The sequence below is a fragment of the Necator americanus genome, chromosome II, assembly GCF_031761385.1.
Source record: "Necator americanus strain Aroian chromosome II, whole genome shotgun sequence".
Lineage (NCBI taxonomy): Eukaryota > Metazoa > Nematoda > Chromadorea > Rhabditida > Ancylostomatidae > Necator > Necator americanus.
The window spans coordinates 24,729,577-24,750,408 of record NC_087372.1 but is presented as its reverse complement, the minus strand read 5'-3'; the positions used below and the strand labels follow the sequence as shown (position 1 = coordinate 24,750,408).

At 41.6% G+C, this 20,832-nt stretch overlaps 3 protein-coding genes across 3 annotated transcripts; 2 read left to right on the top strand and 1 right to left on the bottom strand.

The window, feature by feature from the left end:
• Window positions 1–10: 10 nt before the first annotated feature.
• On the bottom strand, window positions 11–694 carry RB195_019357 (uncharacterized protein; the record flags this gene model as incomplete). The annotated part of the gene is made up of 1 exon (XM_064187165.1): window positions 11–694. One exon carries the CDS (start codon window positions 692–694, stop codon window positions 11–13), a length of 684 nt encoding a protein of 227 aa, XP_064043046.1.
• A 2,988-nt stretch (window positions 695–3,682) lies between these two features.
• On the top strand, window positions 3,683–6,488 carry RB195_019356 (uncharacterized protein; the record flags this gene model as incomplete). Its single annotated transcript, XM_064187164.1, has 4 exons — window positions 3,683–3,749; window positions 3,807–3,874; window positions 6,199–6,296; window positions 6,413–6,488. 4 exons carry the CDS (start codon window positions 3,683–3,685, stop codon window positions 6,486–6,488), a joined length of 309 nt encoding a protein of 102 aa, XP_064043045.1.
• A 6,199-nt stretch (window positions 6,489–12,687) lies between these two features.
• On the top strand, window positions 12,688–16,422 carry RB195_019355 (uncharacterized protein; the record flags this gene model as incomplete). Its single annotated transcript, XM_064187163.1, has 4 exons — window positions 12,688–12,851; window positions 12,899–12,961; window positions 15,562–15,629; window positions 16,352–16,422. The coding sequence occupies 4 exons, from the start codon at window positions 12,688–12,690 to the stop codon at window positions 16,420–16,422; spliced, it is 366 nt and encodes a 121-aa protein (XP_064043044.1).
• Window positions 16,423–20,832: the final 4,410 nt, after the last annotated feature.

Genomic DNA, 20,832 nt, shown 5'->3' with positions numbered 1-20,832 from the left:
ATTCCCATGTTCACCGAGGATGATCTTTTTTCATGAAAAGAGAGTTCCCATGAAAGAGGCGAGCGGCGGACAACAGCCCGGCGAGACGATTGCCATTTTCATTCCGGTCCCCTAGTCCAAATCTTCCTATCCTGTATTCCTCTTCTGTAGCCTTTCCTAGTTTTGCGTGGAAGTCTCCAACAACGAATTTGTAGGACTTCTCGCTGCGGACTACTTCCTCCAGCTCCTCGTAAAACGCGTCCATTTCGGATTCATCAGCTGCTGATGTTGGTGAGTAGCGGTTGATGATACTGATGGGTTTTTGGCGCAGATGGCGGAGACGAAGAATGGCCAGACGAGGTGACAGGATTTGGTGAGAATCGACGATGGACGAAGATGGACGACAGATGGGTGTACGACAGAACCAACACAGCCTACATTTCGCCCTTCTCTCCACGAATGACGGTGTATCGTCATTCATCTGTCGTACGTCGCTCCTTCTGCACTTGGTCTCCTGCAGAGCAATCATGTGAAATATGATACGCTCTGCAGCTCCGAGAAGGGCATGCAGGTCAGCGTCTGTGGAAACTGTTCTCGCGTTGTAAGTACACAGTCTGAGACAGTCTCCATGGCGAGTTGTGAGTGTGTCGCCTTCGTCCAGAATCAAAGGCGTCCTGAGCAACCTGAGATTTGATCGCCTCTCACAGGTCGCCATACCATCCGAAGTCTGAGACGGCAGGGCCAGTGTGCAGGGTACTGAAGCAGTGAATTTGCTAGAATTGTAAAAAGACTTTTCTCCAAACTAAGCAACCCTGCCACGGCGAACTTAGCTTTAAACACAAGTCGTCGCCCAATCTATATGGATCAGGGAGCCAACTTGCGACATTTTGCCAAGACGGTGGTAAATCTTAACAGTGGTTTACTCTTAGCTAGGATTCCGATTCCGAGATCGGAATGTCGGATGTGTCAAACTCCTTCTCAGCGTGGGAGACCCTGCCTTAGGACGAACCTCTGCTGTGCATCGCAGTTCGACGCCCAGAGTCACCTCCACGCCACTATGAGGCGGTAAACCGTTGTGGATTGGTATCAGATCTTACTTCAAAGAAGTTCTCCTTCCGAGTTTTGAGTTCATAATCGTTGTCCAAGTTCACATCATAGACGTAGAAGTGATTATCCAATTAAAGGTGCGGTATTGACGACGTTGAGATCTCCCCATAGGAAGCAGATACGGATTGAGGAGTAACACACGAATAGGCACATGATCATGCCCAGTTCTCCCTAATAATCGAGAAAAGACGTGTGCAAGGGGTAGTAGAATGATGGCAATCCGCAAAGCAGGTTGTAAAGGAAGGAGGTCGTAGTGTGCTGTGGATAGTAGTGATTGGAGGGTAGCTTGATAATCTGGACAAAATATTACAAGGATACTAGGATGGCACTTACTTACTAATAGATTAGTGGAATGTGCAGGCTGAAAGCTGCGGAGATAAGAGTAGAGGGTAACAAGTAAGCTGTGCCAGATAACAGTAAACAGCAGAAGTGGGCATGCCCCCTATTCACTACTCAAGTTCCAAATTCTTGAACTTGAAACGAATTCGCTCACCTAGCTTTAACTAAGCAAAACCCCAAGCCCGATAAACAGTCGCAAACATTGTACAGCCGGCAACGCGACCGCCCGCGCAGCCCTTTAAAGGCATCACCCCGCGAATTTAGGGTGGTGCGGGTTTCAGGTGGGTTATGGCTATATGGGGTCACAGATTATGAGGTGGATGGTGATTCCGTCCATTTCTTCCTAATTGCCGTAAAAAACGGCCCGAAATATGCGGCGCGTGCACAAGGCTGGCGCGCTCCAATCGAACTCGTTGTAGAAAATAGGGGGCTCGAAGCCGCATCTTCCGAGACGTTTTTTTTACAGCAATTAGGAAGAAATGGACGGAATCACCTTCGTCCCCATAATCTACGATAACCCGTATAGGCATAACCCACCTGAAAGGCGTCACCCCAGATTCGTGGGTGATGCCTTTAAGTTCGTTTAGATGGGCCTCAAAAAATACACCACTACTTCGTTACAGCGCACTTTTAAAGCGGATAAAACGCTTTTGAATGACATGTGTAAGTGATAATCAGCAGACGGCAAACGAAATGAGCCTTTTTAGCCGAGAAACATTCATTCATTTCTGCATTCAGCCAACCAAAACGAAAAAAGTAGAAAGGAGAAAGTATCGAAAATTTGAACAGCACACACAGGCAATTGGGGTGAAATGTAGTTGGGAGGGGGGGGGGGGTAAGGGCACTCGGTGGCGCCTTTATTTCTCGAAATAAATAATTAAATCAATCGGGCCCCTAGGGCCTAGGCAGTAGTCTTAGAGGATCTCTGACATGTAAGCTAATGTTAATAAAAGAAAAAAGTAAGAGAGAGCGTCGAGAAATAAGAACACCACTGAGTTCCCCATCCCCCCAACTAGAATTTCCCCCATTGTTTCTGCGTCCTAGATTCGCATCTAGACTGCTTTAGGATCTAAAAATATTGGGAAGGACTGGAGGATCATCTATTATCTCCTCGGATGAATCTTTTAGTCTACACTTCGCTCTTTTATCGCGTTGCCGCATCGCGAACATCGCGCTCGACAAATGCGAGGAGCGTTGTCCGAGTATATCTGCTGCCGATTCTTGATGTTTAAAAATCAAAGAGAATCACGCATAAATCGCAGACTGAAGAGATCTCAGAGGTACCCTTTATTGTGCACGTCGTTTTGATCCAACATATTTACGACAAAAAGTCCCACAGCAAACAAAAGCTGGAACTGTTTCGTAGACTGTAAGCAACCTGTACCATGTGATTGTAACGTACGAGATATTCAGACATTCGACGATTTTCCAATTGGATAACGCTCTTTCCTGTCAAATTCCTCAGCAGCAACTAGTCCTGATGATGACATTCGTGACTGCAACACTGTATTGAATGGGAGAAAATTTTTGGTGGTATTTACATTGATCTGCACAACGCATCCCCCCTGAATGGATAATTATAGAAATGCACATAGTTCACGAATACTGGAGTGAGCAAGCGTGATCATACTCTATTATACTCGTGATCATTTCTTCTTTCTTAGTAATCCAGAAAAAGAGTTTTAGTTGCACTAGTATCTCCAACAAAACAGATTATTACCGGTGACAAAACAACGCCTAACCTCTGTCCGAATTATTAATAAATTTTTATGTTCTGTTAAAAAAGAAAGGAAAGTTAAGCTTTAGACATGATTTTACCGATTGCATAGGGAAATAATGCATGATGATGCTTTTTTTATAGAAAGACGTCGGCGATTTGCAACTGCTTCAATAGCCATATATTATAGCAATCAGGAAGTGTACATCCCTTCTTGTATTACATATTACAAAGCTGCGTATGCGAGTCCGACTGCTCACGTTGGCCCTGCTTGCACTAAGTGCAACCAAGCATTTGAGTATACGCTCTGGCAATGTACAAACTATATACCTTGCACAGTTGTAATGGGGAAGTTGATAGATAGATAGACAGATAGATAGATAGCAGATTTTGCACAAAGGTGCTGCTGTAAAACACACCACAAAAGCCCAACCCAAATGAGCCAAATACCTAGAGAGAGCGTGGAATCATTGGCAACAACTCTCTGTTTCGTTGCTGAATTGCCAGGCATTGTCTACCTGAGGGTATTCGGGTCACTCAATGTCGGTGGGCAGTTCAAGCGAGACCGCAAGTCTCGCAGGATATGAAACAGTGACGAACGGATGGAGTATGCTCTCGAGCTCTTGGTTTAGATAGAGATGGCTTGGGCAGAGCTGTGTTCAAGGGCGACACGCCTCGGCGAAGATGCCGGCAATACCGTCAGGGGAAATACTAGCTCGTCGATTAGGTCAAGTATGTCAAAACTATAATACATATTACGCAATTTACGCAATTACGCAAGGAATTTCTACTATACATGCACGGTCGGATTCAGAAAACAACGGATTTGCTGTGTAAGTGTAGCAATCGGCGTTTATCAGTTCTTCTCTGATGTACTAGTCCGTTCGACCTCAATCCACAACCAGTTGAGTTTTATGGAAGCGTATTTAGCATATATAACGACTTGCTGTTGCTAACCGATGTATAAATCCTCCCCCAGGCTTGATTGGCCCAGTGTGCTTACTAGCCATCGAGTGGAGTCACCGTCGTACCTCTTACCTCGGTGTCACACCAGCCCAAATATAAATGAATGTCATCATGTTATAGATGCAAAGATGGATTGTTTCAAAGCTTTTCAAAGAAACTGCTTTAGCTACTTGAGCACAGACATAAGACAGCTATTGAGACGATCATAATCGTCGTCGTGGAATTCTGAATGGTGCTATGCACTCTGCTTGTAATTTTACTATGTGGTGATCGACTGGGAGGACGGATCGTGCATATGTTTTCATAAGTTCTTCACTATTTCAGTGTCAAAGATCTAAGCAATAATTTATTTTCAATGGTAAGACAAGGTCAGGGTTTCTATCGATCTAAAAGTTGTATGTAATGAGGTCTAACGGTGGAAATTTCTAGCGGAAACTGAACAAAAAAATATTGATGTCCTCTTGTTATTTTGCGACGTTGCTCGACCATTTTGTAAGTTAAAAATTACGTCTATTCTCACGTTGGAAGGCTTTTTACTGAAGGTTACTTGCCGCCTCGGAATCCAGAAAAAGAGATTTCTTCCTTCTTTTTTCTTTCTCCTTTTTTTGGTCGCTTGCTTAAATTATTCGAGGTAAGAGGACTGGGCTTCTTTATACCATAGTGTGACTTAATAGTTTTTTTTTTCATTTTATAATCTCATACTTCGCTCAGAGAATTTTCTGGAAGGCAACTGTTATGCAGCAAAGTGTTCCAGAAGGATTTCACCCTGGGTATATGTTAGCCGTCAAGCTTGTCACGATTATTTCATGGTCGAAATAGACCAGCATCACCTCAGAGCTACATCTCCTACGAAAACTGGCGATCAGTTCACGTAGCTAAACACATTACGAAGACACACCGGTGCGTTTGGACACCAGCGTGCCTTCGTGATGTAAGGTTCGACAAGATAAGAGTGTTAAAGGCATCACCCCACGAACCTGGGGTGGTGGGAGTTTAGGTTGGTTATGGCTACACAGATTAGTTGATTATGGAGTTCCTTCTATTTCTTCCTAATTACCGTAAAAAAGGCCCGGAAGATACGGCTTCGAGCGTTACGGCGCACTACTTCCCACAACAAGTTCGATTGGAGCGCGCCAGCCTTGCGCACACGCCGCATCTTTCGGCCGTTTTTTACGGCATTTAGGAAGAAATGGACGGAATCACCCTCCTCTCCATAATCTACGACCCCGTATAGAAACTCTCCACCTGAAATCCGCACCACCCCAGATTCGTGGGGTTATGCCTTTAAGGATCAGCCTCATGCTGCCAGCTCTTTGGGAGCACTTCAACACCAATAATACGGTAAAATCGAACCACGAAGAGCTACTCTAAAAGTTGGCCGTTTCCGGCAATATCGGCAAATAATCATGTATGACTTCACATAACCATGCGGGAGCGCACATGCGAAACTCATCCGACTTCTTTCATAAAGACTCAGCTGGTTTATCTTATCCGCCATACTGCCGGATCCTCACCCAATTCGATCACATGCTCCAGACTCGGAAACAAACTCTACGTAACAAATCGTCCAAGGATTTCAACGATCCCAATGAAGAATCCTCTATGTTCTTCTCACGGACCCCTTTGCTTTCTGGAACATAGTCATCATTCTTTTCCTCCGCAAATAGCTGAATGTACAGCACAATGAACGATCATATTGCTGATCAGTGAGTTTTTTCAGTTGAAGTTTTAGTTTGTCAGAAAGGATGCGAAAGAAATGTTTAAACTGAGCAGGGAATCATTGGTCCAACCCAGTTCCTTACTTGTATGGCCTTTCGTATCCTATTAATGGAACCCGGGAGTTTAGAGCTCAATAGAAACGTAACTTGTGAAGCGAAATCAAGGCAATGTCGTGTCTACCTGCTTACAACCGTTCCGCCTTCTGCAAAGTGCGTAAGGCTGCCCGCAGAGTTCAGAGCCGTGCGGACGCGCGCTTTGGTGGTTATTGACTACTCAGAACAGTGCTCCATAACCACCAAAACCGCAGAGCCGCCAAACCTCGCGCCCGCGCGGCTCTGATCTCTTCGGGCAACCTAGCGCAAGTTCTGCAGCACCTAACGTTTGTTATAATACCTGGGTTTCTGCAGTCAGTGCCATCTTATCACACCTTGCTCATGATCTGCCTCAGACCTCAAAGAACCAAAGAAATGTAAGTGACAACTTCTTTACAATTAATGTGTTCAAGCATTCATCTGGTTCTCCTACGGAGCTTTCGCAATTTACCATTAATCGATTCTATAGGACTTTCATTGTCAGTTTTTGCAGAGAAGACGTCGTTTGTTGTGAGACGAACTTCCTGCTTTTCTTCAACGACTTCTGGCATTTCGAGCGTCATCAGTAAAGCGTCAAGCGAAAACACGATTTTCACATATGCCATTGCTGCTGCATCGTTTGATTGGGACATAAACACTTGCAGTTTGTGTACTCCGTCAGCCCCAAAAGAAGCCTTTCTGTTTCTGAAGGTCTCCAATGTGCCTTACATCGCTTTCTCACTAGGACGTAGGAAAATTCGGATCGGTCATAAGATCCTGCTGAAACGTACGCGTAGTAGGTGGGCTGACAGCTGCTTATCGGAGTATGAGATTTCATCGTTGAGTGTCATCCTTCAAGAATTGTGCTAAACATTCTCCATATTCTGTTTAGTTTTGTTTCGTGTTCCGTTACATTGCCTGTACGTACGAAAAACAAAGGAGGACGTTATTGTGCTTACTGTACTTGTGTTTTTTATATAAAGATTTATACCACAAAGGTAGGTGCAAAGCCAAAGGTGAGGGCTGTACGTATGTTTTTTATGTTGATGTAACAGGGAGGACAATATAAGCGTTTCTTGGTGAGCTTCCCTTCATCAGGATTAGTTGTCGCAGTTTTCCCTGTAATGTTCAATGTTCATCCATTCGGAAACACCAGTCACCTTCGACAAAACGAAACTCTGCGGAAAGCAAACAGGTTGCAACGACAATCCCCATCAACTCACTTTGGTGTAATCCACCTCAACGATTCTCGTGCGATCAGTGTCCAGTCCTTTTTTTCACGCCGTTGTCATTCACGATTTTACAGCGGAATGGTTTTGAGTGAAAAATAGTCGTGTTTGCCGGTTCACCACCAGCGCTCGTTTACTCAAATTCGCTTCAAAACCAGTATGAACAGGGAGGAAACTTTTGTTCGCTTTTGTAGCCTCTGACGCTTTCTATTTCATTCTCTATCATGGAAATAAATAGATCCATTATAAACCGGGTTCGCATACCAGTCTCATGTGTTTTTTAGTTTGTTGGTTGGCTTTAGGTCGTCCAGTTACATTATTTGTAATGAAATTTGAGAGTACCTCGGCATCTTTCGCCGACAACTCATTCTCGTCCTATGAAGAAACGCCTTTTCCATGTCTTCAGATAAATGTTGAAGATGATGTAGTTTAAGATCGTTCAGCCCAACATTTGCCACTTTTTTCATAATTATGTCAAAATCTCTACCCCTGCCTTATCTTAATATTTTGTTGAAATCGGCAACTTCATTTTGTACTTCTAGATTTGAGAAGTCGTCTTCCATGCCCACAAACAACTTCCTAAATGACCTGTACCTATGGATTGCAGCTTCATGAGAACAGCCTGATCATGAGAATATGAGGATTTAGCCATTTACTAATTAAGTAAAAAATACTTGCGCCTCGGGAGACATGTGTTGATCTTCTGCAAATATTGTGATCACTGCGCTGTTGACTGAAGGATACTCACAGAAGCTTTTGAACAAATAGTGTCAGTTGTTATCCAATACCTCGCTCGGATGTTCTTTTAAGTGAGTAGACACCTGCTGTTCAAATTATTTTGAAATGAAAATAATTATTAATAGACTTTCAGCGTATGTCATATTTAGTCAAAGAAAGTGTCTCGAAGTTCCCACAAAGCAGATTATGACGTGTTACATCCATTGTTTGTCCATTGCGTCGGATACTAGCAGTTGGCGAATTTTTCTATTCGACAAGTGTTTGGCTTTCTATAGTTTCAACAAAATGTTCTCTGCCTTTTTCACATACATTCCATCACGTTGGTTTCTGTATGATCTCTGCAAGAAGGATTTATGATTCTTTTTTTCGAGTATGGATATTATGTAGATCTATATAGTAATTACTATATTACTAGTACTACTCGAACAATTAATTTATTATTACCAATAATTAAAGGATGTTCTATAAGGTATTTACTTTGTGTACTTCTTTAATACATTAAGCTCGATTCGTTGATCTCACTGCTTTTTTGACACCATTACAACCGTTCTAGTATTTTTTCGCTTTTTGTCCTGAACAACATTTATTCCATTCTTTTTCAGAATCTTGCAAAGACAATCGTAAACTGTTTTCCGAACCTTTGATACTACTAGAACAAACGCTAAGTCGAAGATTTCCGCATAGCAGAAATGCACGTTTCTGAAAAAGGTGTTTCATCAAGATTGACTCTCTTCACTTTTCTGATCACTTGTGGAACCATCGCAAACTGCTACACAGGTCCCTCCTCGATCACAATCGCTGCGCTCCACCACGCCCCTTCGAGCGCGACCGCTTACGCAATTGCACCGTGCTTCATGTCACTTTGACTCTACTATAACATTCTTAAGTGGGAGGGCGATAAAATGTTATACCCTGGAGTATTATCGTGACCTTTCTTCTTTAATAGTAATACAAATATAATAATACATTTAATAAGGTAATACATTTTATTTAACATCTTTACCTTCTTTAAGTTAAGAAGTACATCGGCTTTGAGGTACTTGCCATGGAATTTTTTACGAACGTTTTCTGTGGATTAATTTAGAGCCTATTTTATGTATCTTTGATCATGCATTGGAACAAAAACTGAGACAGCTGTTCGGCTAAAAATCCTCAACCCATCGTGAAATTAAAATTGTATCTGTCGTGCACTCTATCAATCAGAATTGTGTGGACTTTATATACTACTCTATGAAGGTATATTCAAGCGTTAAAAGGTGCACATAGAAAATCAAAGCCAAAACAAGAGCAAATATCATCATCAGTTGTTATTGGAGCAATGATTCAGTGCTGGTAAGCTGCGATGGCGATCCGGCGAGGAAGGATGAGGAAGAATGTCTCGATAGTCTTCTCGAAGATTGTTGAAAGCCATTAAACTTTGCATTTGACCTAATTTAGTACATTTTTCTTCAGAAAATTTTGAATATTTATTCACTACTGTGTACACTTATTTAAAAACTTCTTTGAAAGCTCCCAACTTTGCTAGAACAGACTCGACATAAAGAAAGTTTTCTGTGCCACTCATCTTCGCTAGGGGATTTTAATCGAATAGTGAATTTTCAAATAATACTTTTTTTTTGCAGCGTTATCGGATCCTCCAAAAATACGCATCCTAAAGATTTCAGCTGGTCAACTTTTTGTGAAATAGCTCTTAGAACCACAGGAAAACGTATAGTCATCGTCATGTTTTCTCAGTGCTCTTGGTGGAAATCGTTCTGCTTCTTTGTTCGCTCTTTTAGTATCGCAGCGATTGAGAGGCTCAGGCAACGTTGCGATGAATCTTCCTTCCAGCTGCAGGCAAATCCCAATTTACCGCTTTCACCTGATTTTTCGAACACCCATTGAAGTTGCATAGCTTGTTGAAGTCAAACAATGAAAGATTGAGATTGAGATCCAAAGATCGAGTTCTTGGATAGGCAGTGAAAAAGGTTAACATTTGAAAGAGATGTTGCTAAAGGTGTTCCGTTTTCTGACTAGTACACTCCTACTCGCTACAGTCACTTCTCAGACAATCTAGACTATCTCTGTGCTCTTTTTAATTATGAAAATCTAGGTCGAGACACCATCTTTCCAGGCCCATCCCTTTTGCCTTCAGTTACGTTTCCGTTTTTGAGAAGAGTTTTCATTTAAACAGTTTGAAAAACCCAATAACACATTGTCATTGCAGCTCGTAGGTGGTTTGGAAGTCTGACAATAACATGTCTGAACTCAGCGATGCCTCCTTGTTCTGAGCGATCCATTAATGTAGTCGATGGCTGCTTCAAAGTTGTTATGGCAGATATTTAAGAAAAGAGAAACAAAACTAATGTGAAATTAGCAGAAGAAGGAAACTGCGTCGATCCTAAAGTTAAAGTCAAAGGTGCGCCTAATCAAGCTGAAATTCAATGAAGTATGAGCAAGATGTAGAAATCAACACCGCTGTGAACCACGCAGAGACAGGAATAGGTCGTCGAAAGAATTTATCGTATTTAAAAAATTTATTCCAAAAAATGAACTTCAAAAAAATTTAGTTGGTCCAATTATACATTTGATGTGTGCCCACTTCATTTTGACATTTAAGGAAATTATTTTTGAAGGCTAACGAGTTCAAGAATTATTAGTTATCAATAACAGGCTATCAATCAGTGTCAAAAGTAATGTGTACTGATTCCGCCGGAATGTGGCTAATTTTTAGCTGCAACAGTGTGATCCTTGTTATTCATTCTTCACATGTCGTAAAGAGGGTTAGTGCGATTTTATCTTCTCGCTGTGATTCGTAGCTGACGGTGTCACGCCTTTCCTTCTCTCACAAAAGAATACCTCCAAATACCTCCAATTCAAAGCTCCAATAAGGATGCCACGAGGGTTTATTCGGAGTGAAATTTTCTTCAAAAAATAGTGTCTTCCATCTGTTTCAGCTACTTTTGCACTAGATATTTATTAAGAGTTTACATGAAGGAATGGGGATGTACCGTTGCTGCCAGTTATCATTATTCTCAGTGGAGGTGAGGCAATGAAGGAATTCGACAATTCGAAGAGCAGCTTTTTAAACAGTCATGTTCCGCGCAAAAAGGGTGCACCAACATTAACGCTGGCTATAGACATTCTCCTCAGGCTATGAGAATAAGCTCAATTAGCGCACCCTAATCGTTTTCACTGCACTTGATTTCCGATCGAATATCCACTGTAGCGCAAATTTTATCCCTCGAAAACAATAAAATCTTGATCGAAGGATAGCCAATTAATTTTCGGAGCCTTCTGTTTTCAGGAGCATCTACGTCTATTGAAGTTTACTGCAATTTCAGACATTGAGTTCACAATATTCGCAACTTCGGAATAACAAAAGAGCATTCGGGTTTTTCGGATATTGAACAAAACAACAACAACACAACAAGTTGAATATAAGATCTCTCTTGGACTTGTTGAAGGCAGAGTGGAATTTCTTTAATCGATTCTCTCCGGTAGTAGGTGAGGTTGATGCGAATATAGTTTGCAGGAAGTACGGGCAAAACATGAAACACTCTCTGAAGATTTCTAAGGAGGAGTTCGTGGATTTGTAAGCGTTTGGCGTTTTCGCTTTCCGAACTACTGTTTGAATCCTTCAACGAAACGCTTTCAGTTTTTTTTGGGAAGAGTCCTTGTAGGCCGTAGAGATTTGTTTCTAATGAAGAAATTTCTAGAGGAGCACCCTGAGCCTATTGAACCATCATGTTTTCTTTCGTCGACTTGGAGTCAATGGAATTTAATTGCAAACACCTTCAACCTGTGGTGTAGTCTTCTGTTTCATTATTTATGTATGTTTTAACTGTATCTTTACTGTTAACAATATTCATTGTAGAACACCGCAAAAGGAGCTGCTGCTGCTCGGCGCAACGGAGGCTTGCTATATCTATCTTAATATGAAGCATACATGCGCAATTGTAAAGGGGTACTGCGATAACAAGCAATCCAGTGCTCTTAGAAGATAAATAAATGGCGAAAGAGAAGACTACACGGGTGATTTAACTTCAATTTTTCAGTTTCAAGTCAACAAAAAAAGTTCAGTAAGCACGCGGTACTCTTCTAGAAACTTCTTCATAAGAAGTAAATCATATTGGCCTTCGAGCACTCTTTTCAAAAAAAAAAAAACTACAAGCTTTTTGTTAAAGGATTCAAAAAGAAGTTTGGAGAGCGAAAATGCAAAACGCTTACAAATCCAGGAATCCCTTCATAGATATCTTCAGAGAGTGTTTCATGTTTTCCCGTTCTTCCCGCAAATTATATTCGTATCAACCCTACCAACTACTGGATGGTCCACTGCTCTTAACAATATTCGTAGTTGAAATTATATTGTTTGTTAAAATTATAATATATTATTTTACTTGCGGGACAAATCTATACGAACAGTGCTGTGCTCCTGCCTATTTTTGTGAGTTCTCGCATGACCTTTGAGAATTTGTCATTCTGATGCTCCGATGTATTGATCCTCGGAAATTTTCGTGAGGTCATCAAAGGTGTGTGGACTGCTCTCGAATACTTCCTTCAATTATTGCGAATTTGAAGCTACTTAATTAACGTCAGAAGCTGACTTCTTTTTTGCTGTCACACTCCTTTTTTCGACAGCACCTCTTCCTGCGACAAATTTATGTATTTTCTAATCAAAACAAAAAATATGCCGTAAGTACACGGCGTTGATCAAACCCTAGTTAGATGCACATTCCTCTTTCCTTTTTAATCCAATCTCTAAACCTTCGTCTTGAATTCAGGATCGTTTGAGATTTACAAACGCGAGTCTGGCCTATAAAGTTACCTGCAAGGGTAGCCGATGCATCAAGTCTGCTCGTCTGAGTCTGAGGGACGGGAAACTCGGCTGGCCCTGATGCAGTTTCAAACCATCGACACCGCTGTTGCAGCCGAACCTCTTACCGATTGCGCTGCACCTGTCCCAATCAAAATGCATAGCTATGAAATGCCTAACGGTCAAGAGTAGTAAGCAGAACGAGGACTAACTTCATTCGATCCCTTGGATCTCCTAGTGGCAGGGCTCGAAGTTTGGGTCTCACAAGCTCTGTAGTTGCTAAAGGTGTATCACCATCGAGGTATTTGCGCATGAGCAAAATCCATATTCTAACAATAAAAAAAAGTGGTGTTGTTGAAAGAAGAAGCGACAGTTGGTGTACTTCATAACGAACGTGTAAGAGTTCGGCATCCTTTGAATTTTTTGCCTCATAACGAACGCTTCAGTTTTTACTATCAATTCATTTATCAACATTGCACAATCAAATCGACTATTAAATCGATATTTGAAATTTTTGGACGCGCAAATCTAGAGAAGGCATCAGCATTTCTTGGACGTTTTGTTTCAAATGACATTCTGGCCCCTTCCGGTCAGAATTTTTAGAGTAATGAAGAGGGTCCGGAGCTGATGAGAATCGCAGAGTTTTATCCAATATAATCTGTCTTTGTCAGAGTTCAGTTGTCAGAATAATAGAAGATAATCAGTCAGCTGTCGAAGTTTTCGCCTACTCTACAATCCGACTTTCAGCCACGTAGGCGCCCGTCATCACTGACTGCCTCCGGCCCTTGGTGTAGGCATTGCGTTGGTAAGAGTGACAGGAACCTTGGTACGAGAAAGGGGCTTCTCCCCGCCTCGTGTTGCAGCACTTGCGATCCTGTTAACTTCAGCCTTCACTTTTTCGAACCACTTGCACAGTGTTGAATTTGTAACACTTCCAGTTCACCTCCATCCCATTTTCTGGCGCTTTTCATCCTATCTTTCGCGTTGACTCATTGCACCCATTTTAAGGTATAAAAGTGTATAGGTATGAAATCAAATCAGTGAGGTATGAAATCAAATATTTTTCAAGTGTTCAATGCATGTCACAATGATTTTTCTGAGTGATGAAATGTAGGGACAGCCTTATCTTTGTGCGGTTCGGTCCACGTGGTAAATCTGCACGGTTCTCCAACCTCTAGAGTTTCTCTGCCGCTCGCACTTCATGTTTTTCTGAGAAAAATCACCATATTCGCGAAAGGCGTATGCAAGAACCAATGCACATCAGGTTTTATTGCGCCTCGAGAAACTAGGTGGCAACTAAATAAAGAGGATAGCGTTGGCATTTTTGCCTGAAGCGATTACCATGTTCGTTATAAGCCAGAATACCAATACGGTTTCATTCAGCCTAAGAAGAAAGCGTTATAAATTCGAAAAATGAACAAAATCGATGTTTTCGCGCAAGTGAGGTACCGTATCCGTAGTCTGCGTAAGCGAAGGGCTGTGTAAAAGTCAGATTTCGCTGTTTTCATATCTTTGCGTTGCCTGGGAATTCCCCTCGTCTATCGGGTGAACGCCCAATCGACTTTACATCATAAGATGACTACTAGAAACAATAGTCACATTTATAACGACATGAATGACTCTTCTCAAAATTAGTTCGTGGGAGACTGAAGATCCTCATCGGAAAGCTTAAATGGTTGTCTATTTGTGAGAGAAAGCGACATCGCCTCTCATTGACTATTTGACTTCCTTACACGAGTCCCGGAAAACAGCATGGGAAATGAGCGTGGTGTTTGCAGAATGGAATTGGGCAAGACTTATTTTGAGAAATTTTGCTAAAATTTCAAGAAATGAAACCGAACCGGTCACAAGTCCCGATCGGCGTTTTGAAATCTTTTAATTTTTACTTCAACTCTACCAGTGTTTCAAATAAAGGCTTTGATATGAAGTCGTGAGCAAACTTCCATGCAGGCAACTTCATTCTAATCTTGTTCAGCAGATTGAGATTTTTTTTTTGAACAATAGAATATTCCAAATTGTTCTCGTAAATTATGTTGCAAGCTGAGGGAAGTGTAATTTTCTAAGAGGATGTATCTTCTTCATTTTTTCCCTCGATACTTCATACTTAGCTCAGTTGCTCCGTATCGATTTTTAGTTTGTTATTCGAGTAATTGTTAATCACTTAATTTTCTGGTCGTGATATCCAAAGGAGAATGTACAAGGTTATACTCTTGAGTAAATATTTTTCCCTACTAATCCGCAGCATGTCAGACACCTTTTTGGTGAAGTTTTCAGCACTAGAACCAATTTTGTTCACTTCAGTCTCTCATCTAATAAATCCAGTTATATTGTTGAAGGACCTTAATTGCAGAGCCATTTATTGACCATTTATGCTGCCAAAAATTCAATCCAGGCAGCAAAGTAAATTTTGCTTGCCAAGTGATACACTCGCAGATAAATTGGAAGATTGCAATTATAATTCTAAATTATGGGATCAAGGGAAATATCACATTTTAGGGAAAATTTAGTAGACCTTGTAGTTGCTGAAATTTAAAATTAAATTCTACGTTAATTCGGTTCGATTCAAGAAAATGAAATTAATTTTTCATCAGTGAAGTGGCATTAATAGACTAGAGCCGTTAAAAAACAGGCCTAATAAGTGGGAAACTAGAAGACTTCCTGGATTTATGCATCATTCATCCATTTTTTACAGGAGGAAAATGGAAAACATTTTGGCGATGCAGATAACTAGGGATTGGCCTTTTTCTGCTTGTTCGCAGCATTATTGTTGTTGTTGGGCTTTCCCCCCACACTCGCAAACCAAAATCGTCAACGTTCGCTTGATATTTTCAACTTTTCTGGATTTTGGTTTTTAACGGGTCATAAACCAACTCCTTAACATGGAATTCCTTCTATTTCCAGGCAGATCCTTCCGCAAAATTTGCCTGCTGTGAAAAACATGGTGCCGTTTATCTTCTCTAGAATGCTATGTTAGTTTTTTGTTTACGAAATCCCACAGTTAGGGCTGTTTCTCCACTAATTTCTTTTAGAATCTGCAGTTTTTCCAAAATCACTTTGAAATTGTGTTTATCGAGTAGAGAATGCGCCTATTGTACGCCTACTGTATCTAACCGCAATCGCTTTTGGTAGCCACTAACCACTTATGGATCCTTTCCTCCCACGATTTTTCGGTGCAAGGGTTTCGGTTAGAACAGTGCTGTTAGAACGTTAAATGCACTGCTCTTACGCAGAAGGAAAAAGTAAAAAAGTCTTTCTCTACTTGCCATGCTCGCCGAAATGTAAAAAAGTTTCCAACTTTTACATATCTTTGCCCCTGTCGTCACATTAATTTCTTCAAATCCATTTATTCCAGCTAATTACCATATGTGTATCCGTAGCGCGATCTTCTCTAAGTCAGCCGCCCAGGAAGTAGCGTCGGCCATTTTTTTTTTGCTTTTTTTCAAAAAGAGCTTCTGCGATCGTTTCTAAGACCCAAGGTTAGACTCATTCGACTTCAAAGGACGGCTGACAATCATATACACTGACAAGGATGAAATTGAGGCGAGTTATGAAGAAAAAACGAAAAGAAAACGCGTTTTCCCACTTTTTAAAGTCTACCAAACAATAGTCGTGGTTAGCGTAACATTCACATGATGAATTCGAATGAATGATAAATAAGTCCTTAAAGAGATTTCACACTTGGCGATTTCAGGTTGTGTAGTTGAGATCGTGAAGCATCGTGGTCTGATCACATGTTTTCGATCGAGGAGAAGCAATTTCTGATTACAATAAAAAGAACATTTTTAATGTAACTAGAAAGTCGTTGGAAAAACTGCAAATCCCGGGTCCTCTCTCCTTGAAAGCTTAGTATTTTGAACAAGGTTTTTGTTTTCTTCTTTTGCCGACGAGAGACGAGATGAAGAAACTTTATTATTAGCCTGGCGTTTCGACATCTTTCTCATCTTTGTCACTCCTGTCAGGACTAAAAATGGTTCGAGGTTTTTGATGATGTGATTATCAGATCACGTTCCTCCTCTATCCTTATCACGCCGTAACACTGCGAGCTGAAAGATTGTCCCACATGCAGTTCCTCAACACTATCCAGACGCCGACGGTTATGGATACCGCGCAGTGCGTAGATCTCATTTGCCTTGGGTGACAGTCCGTAAGAATGTGTAGGCTCAACAGCTGGTTCATGTCCGTTCAGTTTGTTTTCCTGTCTGGAGTTCTTGCGACGATATGCGCTTACAAGGATATTGAGGATTGACACGGAGAGAGGAAGAGTTTGATGGGATGTGCATAGGATCGAAAACCTCGAACTATTTTCAAGGGTCTGACAAGGACGAGGTTATCGAAACGTCAGGCCACAAACAAAGCTGTACCAAAACCCCGTGGGCGAAACAAGGAAATATATACTCTGGAAATGTTTACTTTAGAATATTCCATAAACAGATGACAAAATTTCAAGGGCGAAACTAGCGAAGAGCTCTTAGAATAATCGTTATTGAATCCCATCAAACGGAATACGACAGAAAGCGCCGTTCCCGATCCTGTTTGCGGAATTTGTGGTGGTTTAAACAGGTGCAACCATTGAAATGAAAAGTTCGTTAGTTTTCAATGAGAAGGCGTCGAAAATGGATGTTTCTCTGTGCCAGAACCCCATCCTGGGGTTAACCCTGCATACTCTGACGTTTTGTATTGGATGCCCGCAGAAGGAGCTAGCACTATAGTTGAGTCAAAACGACATGATTCACGAGTTTAGTTGCGGTGCCCGCTCGAAACGGCGCGGTGGAGGCAGCAGTTGGAACCGAGTTGGGACCGTCGCAAACTGTGCCAGCAAGGGTTTCGCCGCCCTCCTACCCGCTGGGCTCCACCACACCGCCTCGAGAAAAGCCGCGTACATGCCCCATGTCGTTTTGACCCTACTATATGTGAGCCAATCAGCACTCGCTCTCTATTGGTAGGTTTTTATGGTTGCGAAAACATCAATGGATTTCAAACTCTCCCAGGACTCTGGATTTCTCATCGTCTAAGAACTACCATTCCACTGGTCACAGCTTTGAAAAAAAAACACGGAACGATCTTATTAGGGACAATTTGTGGACTTCTGCATAAATCTGCAGTGAAAAAATGACTCAAGGCTGTGTTTGACGAAGAGAAAGGGTTTTATCTCTCTCCGAAATCGATAAATCGATACCACATTCGTTTTAGAAAATAAGAATCCTGGTTTGTAACAGCGGTTTTCCTCCGCAAGCGATTATATAGGCTGCATACGTATTCGCTAATTTTGACTTCTGAATTCTGAATTCTGAATTGAAGTCGAACGAGCTAACACATTCGAAATGGATCGATCAACGTCAAGAATACAGTCCTTTTGCTTCTTTTTATTTATTTTTTTCCGACTGAAAAATATATTCTAGCTTTATCAGTCCCTTGAGCAAATTATTTCCATTGCCATAAAGAAGATGATCCGCACATCTCTTATAGTAATTCTGCTTCATGTGGTTTTCCTACTTTATTACGCTAAGTTTTGAAGCTGGTACTAAGGAAATAGTAATGCTGCTGCCCAATTTCGCCACCGTGGAGATATATTGCTGCTGCCCCAAAAAGTAAACATTTAAGTCTGCTTGTTTAAAGAATTCTGGGAGAGGATTTCTCGCATGTGTTTTTCTCGGGTGCAGTTTATCTTAATACCATTTGCTTTGAGAATTTCTTCGCTCATTTTTATTCCTTCTGCTTCAAAGTAGTCACTTTAGTGTCTGATTTCGTATCTTTCTCTTATCTGTCTTAGCAGGTCCTTTCTTTCCAGACGTAAGTATTCTAGTCAGTTTTTCAGGGATTCGTGCGAAACAAGATTCGTTCGAGGTGAAACTTGTTTTTATGAACCTTTGCCTTGGCCTTTGAAATCTATGCCTGACTAGTACATTTAAAATGTATTGCCGTTGAAATGACGAGAGCGAATAGACATTGCAATTTGGCACTCTTTTTTTCAAAGAAGACGCAGAAGAGTTAGAAGTTGTTTTCATTAGTGGAGCGAAATATGATTATCTTCGTGTCAAATGCTGGGTTAGTCAAGCACTATCAAAACATGAGAGAAGAACCTTTGAATGCACTTGCTCTCTTCTTTGTGTACCTCCCTATCAAACTTAAAATGGATTGATAAAATGTCGAACGGCGTTTTCTCTCTACTTCAGAAAGGGACGGGTGTAGCACTGGATTAAAGGCAGCGTACCACGAACGTGACGTGGTATGGGTTCCAAGGGTGAAGCTAGTAATGGGGCTATAGATCTTTTTTTGCAATTTCAATTGAAACGCGCCAAACTCGTGCACGCGCCGCATCCAGTTTGTCGGCGGTCGAAAGCTATGAGTTCTGCCTATTCAAGTACATTCATTGAGTAGGCAGCTGAGAGAGGTGGAGCGTGTTCAAGGAGGCACGTTCTAACGTACCTCGTAGGAAGAAATCCCGTTTCCACGCCGTTTTTTTTAACGACAACTAGGGAGAGATGAGCGGAACTACTCGAGATTCTGCAATCTACAACCACATCTCTAGCTTTCTTTTGGGGATCCATACCACGTCAGATTCGTGGTATGCTACCTATAAGAAGGCCTGCACAACAATGGTTCGACTCCGTCATTGACCAAGGAAGCTTTGTTTAAAGGCATCACTCCACGAATCTGAAGTGGTACGGATTTCAGGTGGAGTATTCGAATACGGGATAGTAGATTATGGAGAGGGGTGTGATTCCGACCATTTCTTGCTAATTGCCGTAAAAAAAGGCCTGGAAGTTGCGGCGCTGCACAGGGCTGGCGCTCTCCAACCGAACTCCTTGTAGAAAATAGTGCGCCGGAACGTTCGAAGCCATATCTTCCGGGCCGTTTTCTACGGCAATCAGGAAGAAATGAACGGAATCACCCTCCTCCCCATAATCTACGACCTCGTATACGAATACTCCACCGGAAATCCGTACCACTCCAGATTCGTGAGGTGATGCCTTTAAGCGATAAATCACTGTTACTGTTCGAAAGGATAAGGACGCTAACTTGATACATCGGTTAACTTAATACATCGACCCCTACAATTTATTGCACGAGCTTTATACGTATTCATAAACATTGGCGATTTTGAATTGTACCCGACGGCACTGGTGCGCCCCAAAGGATTTGATCAGTTTATACTTTGTTCAAATAGAAAAACTATTGTGAAAAATTAGAAAAGACATGAGTTTCAACGCTGCATATTCCAATGTATGGAACTCTGCACCAAATATCTGCAACTATCACTCTGGAGTGATCAGGGAGTTTTGCAACAGAGCCGTTTACCCTCGTTTAACTCATCAACCCTTCTTTATTTTTCTCCGAACAAACAGAGTGTCCACGATGTTGTATTGGTTACGTTACCGCCGGAAAAAGCATGAGAACCACTCGCGAGCGGTTGGTCTATTCGCTGCGCGAGTTAGTGAATTGCCGCCTGAATCACAATGCTACACGACGACCGTGTCAACGTGGCATCAATCACAGTAGTGCGATAAAACGATGAGCGATACAATGACTTGCCGACCAAATGCCGGTTTCTTTCATGGAGAGTATTACACAAGTGATCATCGAAAAGATGTACCTACTCTGTGTTCTTGGCGACCAGTATTGATTGTTTAAAAAGATGGGCTGACTTAGAAATAGGCATCCGTTCTTTGAAACAAAACAAAAAGAAATCAAGGAGTGTTAAGTGTCGTCCTGCCTTTCTTCTTTGTCACGGTGAGAGTTTCTCGCATCCAAATTTGCAGTGCCGGATTTACTGATTTACTCCCTCTTGTTCACAGGATTAATCCTTTTTTCTCCTTATAAATCATTCTTGGGAAGGGTGTAACGCAGTCATCAAGAGGTTCGGGTGTGACTGCAAGATCGATGGTTCAAAAGTCAAAGGAAATCAAAGTCAAAGCAAATCAAGCCAACCCTTTCACCCCTCCACTGTCGATAAAATATTACCACACATGTCCGAGAGGATGAGAACATTCACTTAACACATAGCACATCGGCTAGTCCCCTCATGTCATCGTGAGATTGCACACCCATTCATAAACCGATTGATCAACGCCGTCCACCCTATTTTTTTATCCTTTATATTATGCCCAGAAGAAAGCTATTCTGTGAACTGACGTCTACATATTTTTTATCTCTTCGAAAAAGATTCTTAAT